The sequence below is a fragment of the Haliotis asinina genome, chromosome 4, assembly GCF_037392515.1.
Source record: "Haliotis asinina isolate JCU_RB_2024 chromosome 4, JCU_Hal_asi_v2, whole genome shotgun sequence".
NCBI lineage: Eukaryota > Metazoa > Mollusca > Gastropoda > Lepetellida > Haliotidae > Haliotis > Haliotis asinina.
This window is the reverse complement of record NC_090283.1, coordinates 62,808,966-62,820,035: the sequence shown is the minus strand read 5'-3', so window position 1 is coordinate 62,820,035 and position 11,070 is coordinate 62,808,966. Positions and strand designations below refer to the sequence as shown.

Genomic DNA, 11,070 nt, shown 5'->3' with positions numbered 1-11,070 from the left:
CCAGTTTTCCAGAAGATTTAGTTCCCTTGCTTGGGGTGAGATGGTGACCAAATCTACCATTTGTAATCTCCATTGGTCAATGTACTTTTACACTAAAATTCTCCTTTTTCATTGGATAAGAGTCACAAAAGCTGAAATATTAAATTTTATTGGTCAGGGTACCTGTACACAAAATTTGTAAACCAAATAATGCTTGAGAAGACAACAAATGTGGACAGTTTACAGAATGACAAAATTATTACAAGTCAGCCACTAAATGAGCTTACACTTCTATTGCTCCTTTTCATGAAAACAGTTTAACCGGAACATTCTCACTAGTTTAGATTAAGAAATGCATCTATTGTTGTTTACATTCCTCACTATATAAAAACAATGGAAGTCTATTCAGTGCAACTTGGACAAAACCACTCTTCAGGCAGGGAATCCAAATTATCTATCTTCAGGCAGTTTCCATGGAACCATCTGTCACAAAGATCACATGCAACTGAGTCCATGTAACAGTCCTCACTACAAATCCCACAGGGATATACAACAGGGAGATGTGACTCCTTCATCTTCCCTTTTCCTTTTCCCTTCACAGACTTGCTTTTAACCCCTGTTTTTCCACTCCCTTGAGCACAAGGTTTGTCATCTGGTTGTCTTGATTCAGCTTGAGCATCTGCGTGGGAGAGTTCATTCTTCAAAGTCTGAATCAAATCATCCTTTCTAATCTTGCATGGCATTGATACTCCCAATACTGAACCAATCTCACGAAGTTCCTTCATGGTAAAAGATTTTAATGCATCTGAATCATGTTGAACATTAGCTTGCAATAAAACCCTTGATTGCTCAGGAGAAAACATTTTAATTTGCTTCATGGAGAGAGCCTGGGTATGATATGTCTTTGTCATCTTGATGTCTTTTCGGTGAGCCTCTTTTTTCGTTATGTCCCAGTGTTCCAGGATATCTCACAAGTGTTGTCTCGTCATTATTCTTGTGAAAATTTCCACAAATTCATCAAAACTATGTGTAACGTCAACAACAAAATTGACTGCTCCATCAATACAGTCCTTGATAGCCCAAGCAGATGAACTGTCTGTTGACTGGGGTAACAAAAAAATCTGTATCCAGTTGGTGAAAAGAGCCATATCTTTTTTCAAAGACGTTGCCACAAAGACATGGAGGTGGTTACCATAACGATGTAAATTAAACTCTGTCTGAAGTGTGATGCATTTTTTGCAGAGTTCAATTGTAAACTCATATGCTGATGTAGAAGGCCTTCCCTGATGTTTTGCTTTCGTCTAATTTCTCCCTGGCTTGCTGCATCCTTAGTCTCCTTGATGATGTGTTGCTGCTTCCTGACAGCCCTCCCAATGGTTCTTTTCTTTCTGTATTCAGATGTCACAATATCAAATGAACCTTTTCTTGTTTTGAAGCAATTGTTCTTAATTTTCTTGGAGCATGATGTGAAGAGCCTCTGAAAACAATACCCTCCCACATACCTAACCTTTGCTCGTGTCGCTTCATTCATTTCTGGAGCAGTTCTTGGATTTATATCCTCTTCTGCCAAATTCATGGTCACTTCCATTTTCTTTGCAAGAAATTTGTCTCTGATTGTCAGAAACATCTTGTAGCACTTATGATATTCTGCTGTCCCTGTTGTATTAAAAATGTTAGCTACAGACGTTCTGTATGTTGATGATGCAAGGTAATTCTTGCCCAGTTTGTAAAACTTGGCTATATTTTCTGTTTTTGATGTTATACCAACTGTTTGTGCATACGTTTTGGAAATGGCATGGTTTGTTTTGGCACAAAACCTGTCCACATCTCTCTTGCTTGTGGCTTCCTCAATTTTAGAGCACACATCCTTCTGCAAATCAGTTAATGTGTAAAGAGGTTTTGCGGCTTGCAGGACCAACATGGATTCCTCCACCCCATAACTCTGTCGATTTTCATCATCCACGTCATCTTCATCCGCGTCAACAATCTCATCGTAGGCCTCACTGAGATCTATATCATCAGATGGGTCAAATGCAGTTGTCAGCCCATCAGCAATCGGAGACATTTCATCTGCCTCACTGGTGCTGAAATCAAACAAAACAAGTGTTAAAGTCAGAGGAAGATAAAACAATGTAACATTTGTATGGGGATACTTGTACTGCAATATTACTCAAGAGTAATACCGCTGCAAACATGATGTCAAAATGTCGATAGAATAGGCCCATGCTTGCCAGAAATGGTGACTGCTTATGGTAAGAGGAGACTAATGGGATACGGTGATCAAACTCGCTGACCTGGCAGACAAATGTCATCAGTTCCCAACCGTGCAGATCGATGCTGATGCCATTGATCACTGGATTGTCTGACCCAGACTCGATTATTTACAGACCACTACCACATTGCTGGAATATTGCTGCCTGTGGCGTAAAACTGGACTCACTCAAAACTGTGTACAGATGTGATGTCACAATGCAAGTACCATCATCCGATGGTTTTTGGCCTAGCATGTCATCGCTTTGTCATGGATTTGGAATATTTTTGGCAAGTAAGAAACAGGATAACTCACTCATGTGAAATCCATTTTTATTTAAGTCACAATGGATTAAGTATCCAACTCAGCTTTGCTTGTTTGATACATTAAACAATTTCTCATGGATCATTAACTGAAATCAGTCCTCATTAGGATATTGTAATCACAATCATATCATTTATCTATCACATAGTAAGTAGGTAATGAATGACTTTTTACCTTTCATGTTGACAACATTCTTTGTCATCAAGAAGTGGATGTGTGTCCCTCTCATAGAATTCGAATAGTATTTCCTCTTGGGGGATGACAACACGCTGGTCAAAATTAATAACTCGAAGCCCCTCGATGGACTTTGCTCGACCAATGGCAACAACAAACTGTCCCGCTCGAAAGATCCCTTCACAATCAATCTGCAACCTGTAAACAGGCAAGGAAAACATTTGTATTCTGGTTTGTCAAATATCCACATGAACCCTCCGACCTTTAAAACCCTTTTTGACAAAGCATATAAAGGACACAAAAACATTATAGATCCATCACTTGTATTTAATATCCTTACAGTCTTCCCACATCAAAGTAACACTAGTGTTTATGCACATTTAGTCAAACAAGAAACATTATTCAAAGGGCACAACCAACTTATCCAGTGAAGGTACTGATATTATACTTAAACTTTCTGACAGAAACTGCTAGGCAATGCAAACCAGGGAATGCTAAATACCCTCACTACTTCATAAGTAAGAGTATAACAATATACCACCTACTGTGCCCCTGTCAGTGGTGAAGAGTAATAATTTATAAACAGAAAATGATAACAGCCATTTCTCAGGTTTATATTATTACAAGTGATAATAATCAGTCTATTAATTTCAATGATTAATTCTTCTCACCTGTCAATAGTCATTCCTTGAGACTTATGCACAGTCAAAGCATAACACAGTGTAAGGGGAAACTGCAATCTTTTTGCAACATCAGTCTTCAAACTTGGATCATAAACTGAAAGTTCAAAATCCATTATATTAGATACATTATGGTGCTGTCAACCTTGAAATTGACATTTATAGTTGTTTGTGGTCATTTGTGATGTTTTTTCATCCGATATTGCCGTCTCAAAATTCATAAAATAATTCACACATGATATAATCAACATATATTTACATATTTACAACAGGTTACTACAGAGGTTACAGACTGATAGCAAGAACAGTATTCAAGTAGAGAAGTTGTTTCAACATTATAACTTTGAATGTTTGGAGGGAGGCACCAAACCATGCTCATCAAACATATTTTCTAGACTACTCAAGACATTATTTCCTACAGTGAAATGTATAAGGCCTAGAACTGGTTCAAGCAAAAGAATCTATCAAGGCATTTCATTGAAAGACCAACCAATACATAAACTTGATGAAGAAAAGGACTTTGATACAGACATTATTATCAAAAACATTCCTTCAGATTTTAGACTATGTGAGAGCGATGTGTCCAATAGGTTTGTCAGAATTGCAATTGATTCTGACTATTGTGCCAATGGAAATGCTGTACAAAAGGAAATTCTTTTCCAACCTAAAATCTGGCAATTACACGTTTCAAGTATCTATGTGGATTTAAGCTCCCATTTCATCAACAATGCTTTCATATGCTCTTCACAAAATGTGAATCTTGTGTGTGATATAGTACGGAAAATACAATTATGTATGGGAGTTCCAAAGGGAAAACTGAAGCAAAAAGGTAAACAGAATGTTGTTGAATGGACACATAGACATGAACAATTTATCCAGAAATCTATTGTCACCCAAATGCAAAAGGGTAGTAACGTTCATGGTAACAACAAAGTATTGTCGAACATGCAGAAACATTGCATTGAATCCTAAGGCCAAGAAAAATGACCGTGAAACGAATGAAAACTGGAACAAGGAGAATCATAGGGCAAGTGTTTCTGCAACTAACAAATACTTAAGGCAGCTTATGCCCAATGCTACTGATGCTGTCATTGATGTTTTATCCAGTCAAATACTAAATTCAACAAAGAAAGATGCCAGAAATAACAGATGGCCAAAGTCAGTTCTCCAGACATGCCTAACTATTTGGACTTGGAGCCCGGGGAGTTACAGAGACTTGAGGAAAAGTGGCATGCTGTCTTTGCCCTCAGAGTCCCTACTAGTCCTGTATAAGAACTCAGTAGAACAAGCAACTGGGTTCTCAGATGATATATTTCACTGGATGTACAATGAGGCCAAACGTTTGAAACTACCAGAGTCAGGAAAATCAGGAGGGATACTCATCGATGAGATGTCGATTCAACCTGATGTACAGATGGTACGTAAAGGTTCTTCAATAGAGTTTGTGGGATTTGTAGAGGGACTTTCAGAATCTAACCATCTAAGAACCATCCAAACAGGAAAAACAACACAGGTATTAGCAACACATGTTTTCCAGATGATGTTTTTGGGCATCAGTGGTTTTCGTTTTCCATTTGCCCACTTCCCTGTCACTGCAGCCAATGGACCTGAAATTCACTGTATGTTTCACAGAGCTGTTCATGAACTAGCCATGTGGGATTTCGAAGTGCTGTATGTTTGTATGGATGGAGCTGGGGCAAATAGGTCCTTCATGAGAATGAATGTGGACCTCGAACATTCAGTGTTCTCCACTCCATCTGAAAGCAACATGAACCAAACTCTCCACTTCATCATGGACTTTTCGCACTGTGTCAAGAAAATCCGGAATAACATAATGAAAAGCCAAAAACACAGCAAGATCCGGACACTTGTGTTACCTTCAGGATATGAGATTTTCTGGTCTTTCTGGCAGGAAGCCTACAGATGGGACAAGTGTAACCCAATTCAGTTCCATCGGAGACTGACAGAGGACCATATGAACCCTGACACAGCTCAGAAGATGAGAAACCATCTAGCTGAAGATGTTCTTGATAAGAACATGCTGGAACTGTTCTTACACTACAGAGTAGCCTTGGGGTCAGAGGGGGAAAAACTGAATGGAGTCATCGAGCTATTGAAGCAGACAAGTTTATTCATTGCTAACTTCAGGGACACAAGGCCCATCACTCACATTGGTGACAAGAGACTGACCGACAATCAGCAGGTGTTGCGGTGGTTCAGGTACTGGGAAAAGAATGCAACAGGCATCCCATCTGAGAAAAATAAACAACTGATGTCCGTACAGTGCAGGGAAGACCTCACTGCCTGTATCAAAGGATTTGATAGCATGGTCAAAGATTATCTTTCACACAATAGTGGATGTGGGGTAAAACCATCATGTGTCAATAGTGACCCTATTGAAAACTATTTTTCTCAGCAAAGAGGACTACACAATGGGAACACCACCAATCCAAACTATTTCACATACCAGAAAACCAATAACAGTATTATTCTTGGACAACCTCTTGTGTCAAAGAAAAGTAACTGCCATGGTCAGAGAACTGCTGCTGAACCATTTACCTTTGGAACAAATGGACCACTCCAACACAAGAAGATAAAACTATCTGAAACAGAATGATGTAAGCTTTGCAATTCATTGAGTACAAATACAGATATCCATGTGCTAACTGATGTGATTTGATATCATTGCAGTCAAACACCTGTGTTATCACTCTACCTTTAAGTGAATTTGAATTGTGAAACTATCAGGACTTTACCTCCAAATGTGTGTTTCTCTATTCTTGCTGATCTGTGCTTGAAATGCACATCTACAAAGTCTTCTCCAATCTGACAAACTCTGCCCATACTGCCATTCACAAGATCATCCGTCAAATTACGCAGAAGCATCACTTGACATCCATCTTTAAGCCAAAAACATTTTGGAGCTTGATGTCTGTCAAGGTATTTTTTCTCTCCCCAGTCATCACTATGGAAAGTCTTCAATGCTCCTAAAAATAACATATCAGATATGAGAAACACAACCTAGTCAAAACTGATGATTTAACCTGACTACATTGGTATGTTAATACAAAAAGCTTTTGAAAATGAAAATGATACATGCTATAAGCAAATTATATAGTTTGATCATAACAATGATTTTGTTCAAACGCATCCCCTCTTGTTCTGTTTACTGAACATGTAATGTTAGCTGTTCATGCATTGACTGTTGAAGTAAACAATTTGTTGAAAATGATAAGTTATGGACTTTACACACTGGTGCATGTTATAATAATTATTTGCAATGAATGAATAAACCAGATGTTTGGTATCTGTTCTGTGAAACCAACTCTACATCAGTAGAATGACTTGCTCCAGAGTATACAAATCAACTCAAGGCATGATGCATTCATACAATATTATGATGTGAAGAAATGAGGAGAAATGTGTCCTATTATGATGTAAGCATTTGATATAATGGGTACATGGTTATTACTATATCTTACATGCCTGGTAATTCCACAATTCTCCCTTGATTATGGATGTCCACTTGCTGGTTAGTAGGGAATATTTTCACAATGTCATCTTGGCCAGCAATAGGTCTGTCAAGACTTTCTAGGAAGTCTATGGTGTGTTGTGTCAAATGCCCCATACTTGTGTCTCTGACAGCACTGATGAGTTAAGGTTCCGTTTGGCGGACAACTTTATTCAGGATCACATGGTGAGGAAATGCGTCACTCCAGAGAGGGCCACTGGAAACGAAAAACATTAATAAATAATCAATGCAAAGAGTAACTAACATATGGAATGGTCATATTGCATAATGCAGTATCACCCATGCCCCAAATGATTAATCATGTAAAGTCTGATGAGCAACAGAGCCAATGGCTGACCATCTATGATTATTGATTTTGTTGTATTTCTATTTGACCAATCAGGCATTTCAGTGATATTTGTGTATCACATGATGTTTGTCAAACTGAACATGAATGTAAATTGAAATCATGTTTAACAAGTTAATTTCAACTTCATAAGACATAATATAAATATCAGATACAATGTCACAAGTCAAATAATACTCCTCAAATTACTTGAGTCTCAGATTTGATGCTCATGTTAGTAATTGTTGCCAAGCTATGAAATGACATGTTGAGTTAGATTTTAGACTTTTAATAAGTACATTATCATGCTGGTTTATTAATCAGTATTAATAAAACTTCTCTGATATATCTTCTTACCTAAAGGCAAAGTCTCCAGCATCACCATAAAGTATATTTGGTACAGGTGGCAGTTGGAAAAAGTCACCAGAGACTATCACCTGGATTCCACCAAACATCTGCTGATTTTTCCTTGCCACTCTGCATACTGCCTCCACTTGACATAGCATTTTGTAACTGAAAATGAGAAAGAAGACTAAATTTCACAAGAACGCAAAATTTAGTTTTGTTAACATTTTCTCTGAACATCTTCAATTATAAAAAAGTTAAACACATTAGCAATATTCAAGCATGGTGAAATATGTCCAAAATATACATGTCACATGCAATGACCTTACCTCAACATTGATATTTCATCAATTATCAAGGTGTCCACTTGTCTGATCCTGACTGCTGTAATGCTGTCTTCTGCATCAAGATACTGTCTAAGTTCTTGCATGGTATGCCTTCCATCTTTTATCCCACAAAAGCGGTGGATGGTCATAGCATTCTGTGCCAAAGAGAACACCTGATATTGAACTAGTGTATGATTACAAGGTATACTTATCCAAACTTTATGTGATCTCTCTTGAGTTAGTTAGCTTCAGACACCCATTCACATCAACAAATTGTGAACATTGTATTTGGAATGAACAAACCCAAACACTATCATGACATGTTGACCTGAACAGTTATCTCACATGAAGTCTAAGCTCACCAGTGGCAAAAAATCTCATGGAAAACTCAAACAAGAAACATTGATATCTTTAAATTTCATTTATTTTGTTTTGTATCATACATCATCATAACAGCAATGACATCTGAAGATTTAAGTGTGTTTTAATCAGAACTGGAAAGGAATCATTTACCTATCAACTTTCAAGTCACCCCGATAATAGTATAATAGGGACACTTAAGTTGGTGCAAGCCAACACATTCTTCATGTCCCTTCTTTACTTAAAAGTTTATTAGGACATGAGTGTTAGGTTATCTGCCTAGCTTCAATAAAAAATCAGTAGATGTTAGTTTACTTTTCACAGAAACATGCTTCTGTGATGGTAAGACTATAGATGAACTTCAATGTTTTCATCCCCTGTCACGTGCTGGGGTTGGTTCGTCATGAGAATGTTTAGTGGCCGGCGAGGTATTGCATAGTTATTGACAGTCATCAATGGCATGATAACTTTACAAAATTAGGAAAATAATCACGCATCCACAAATACGATTAAATTAAAAAGTCTCAAAGTCTCATATAACCAACCTAAGTGAAACTACGACGATTCGAGTACTTACCTCATAGGCAGCGCAAGCTATGCCTGTCGTGCAAGTGACAGCTACAATCATTCCATCTCTCTCCAACGATGATTGTATTTTCTTCACAGCAAAGCTGTTCCCTACACCAGCCTGACCAAGAATGGCTAAATTATGGCCCGAATTAGCGAATCTCAAAGCCTCTTGTTGCTTTTCGTTGAGTGTCATCTTGACCGGTCATTGGCCATGTGCGATTTGTTTATCTCGAAGAGTTATCTCCCTTGTCCACCAATCGGATGGCCCGAGTGTGTTTGTGCGGATCTGCTGAGGTCACTTGAATGTCAAGGTCACTTATGGCCGGCAAGTGAGAAGAATTGCCGGCGATTTTGGTGAAAATACTAGCTTACTGTCGAGAAAATGACATGCAATAAGTTTTCCGAACCGCGGAATGCCGCAGCCTATCGAATCCTGCCCAGCGCTGGTGCTGTCAACGTGGCTGGAATTAATAAACGAATTTAAAAGGTGAGTTTTCGCCGTACTCGGTGATCCATGATTTTGGCGTGAAATTGCGGAGGTAGCTGTTTCCGATGATTCGTGGCGTATAACTTTATAAATAATGATCCGATTGTGGCCATGTATGGCTCATTTTGTAGGGAAATCATCTGGCTTTCGATCCGTTGGCCTCGACGGGGCCTTAAAAATATTTTACGCGGTGACCTGTACCTTTGATCAGAGACCATATAATAGAGGGACGGCCCTCTCCAACAGTTTATCATTAAGCATCAGCGCTACGGTCTGGCATGTAACTGATACACATCGACACCCTGCTAACTTCCGGTAACCGGAACACATGCGCAGCAGATGCGCAGACATTCGCAAATGAGCACTCTGGTAACCACGTAAACAATATTGCGTAATATCCGGACCGAGAGTTAATTCCCTTGCTGGATTTCACTGGATGCGACTGACAGTCAAAGATTACATGAACAGCTCCAATAAACTGATTACAATATTCGTAATCTCTATCTTGTCTCTCAGGAGATGTCAACTTTGCAACTGTCGCACATGTCAACTGACAAAATCGCTGAAAATGTGTATCGTTCGCGAAATCCGTGCCGTTTTAGGCCAGTCATGTAACAGTAGTGTTGTCAATATCCCCGATGTTCGCTGAACTTCATCACATAACCTCTAGATTTTTTTTAAGTATCCGTTGCCACTGGTTGGTTGTTCACTAAATGACGCTATTAGTCTCTGATTTTGATTTCATATTAATTTGCGTAACTTTATGAAGCTGATAGTCCCAACGAAACATGATTTCACGTTATCCACGAACGTTACAGTAATGTTTGTTTCAATGCCAGTTTGGGGCTGACAGTGATAATGTTTTCGGAGCCGTACGGAGCCATACGCACATTATAATATGTTGGGGGTTTTTTTGCAAAGGAAAGCTACTCAGAACTACTAAAGCCACGAGGACCATTTTCACAAACGTCAATGTACATTACATACAGTAACCGTGTATAGTTGATTTTGTGACCATTTGACCGTTTCTTTCACAGTAGATTGAGAGGGAATGAAACAAAGACTTGAGAACTTGAACTTGTCGTGATATAAAGGTCGTGAAGCATCCCCTCAAACACACCACCCGCTGAAATTCATTATTCTCATAGGGTTCATAACTTTATTTTTATCATGACACTTAACCATGAAAAAAACACAGTTCAAACGTCTTGCCTCTTGCAAGTGAAGTTCAAATGATGGATGCCTGAAAGATAGTGTATTTGCAACCCTATGATGGATGCATCACAGTCAGGTTCAATACTTGATCATGATCTGATTCAAATCGTAAAAGCCCTTAGTAGAGATTCCCATGTCACAAACGATTTTATAGTTGAAGACAAAACCAAGTTATCGGGACAGTCAATTTCTTTATTTATTCCATAGTTATTGTGACAATAAAGTTACACTATGTGTTCAATGGTTTTGCCATTAAAGCTCATTATCAAGCACTCGAGACGTACTTTGGATCATATATCATCAAAAGTGCATACAGGAAGATTTTATTTAGAGTATGCACACCTGTTTAGAAAGTCAGCAGCCATCACAGACTTATTCACATCTTCGCCCAGTTTTTGCTAAACCCGCAGAATTAATGGCAGAACTGCCATCATAATCTGTCTGATCCTGCTGGCATGGGGTGTCTGTGCGTTCATCAGTGAGGTCAGTGAAGAATGACTTC

General features: G+C 38.6%; 1 protein-coding gene across 1 annotated transcript; it reads right to left on the bottom strand.

The window, feature by feature from the left end:
- Positions 1-380: 380 nt before the first annotated feature.
- On the bottom strand, positions 381-8,966 carry LOC137281081 (ATP-dependent DNA helicase PIF7-like). Its single transcript, XM_067812219.1, has 10 exons — positions 8,874-8,966; positions 7,940-8,091; positions 7,623-7,778; positions 7,081-7,136; positions 6,165-6,395; positions 3,400-3,505; positions 2,729-2,926; positions 1,482-2,063; positions 1,172-1,367; positions 381-758 (listed from the first exon to the last, which is right to left on the bottom strand). Exons 1-10 carry the CDS (start codon positions 8,922-8,924, stop codon positions 381-383), a joined length of 2,106 nt encoding a protein of 701 aa, XP_067668320.1. The 5' UTR covers positions 8,925-8,966.
- Positions 8,967-11,070: the final 2,104 nt, after the last annotated feature.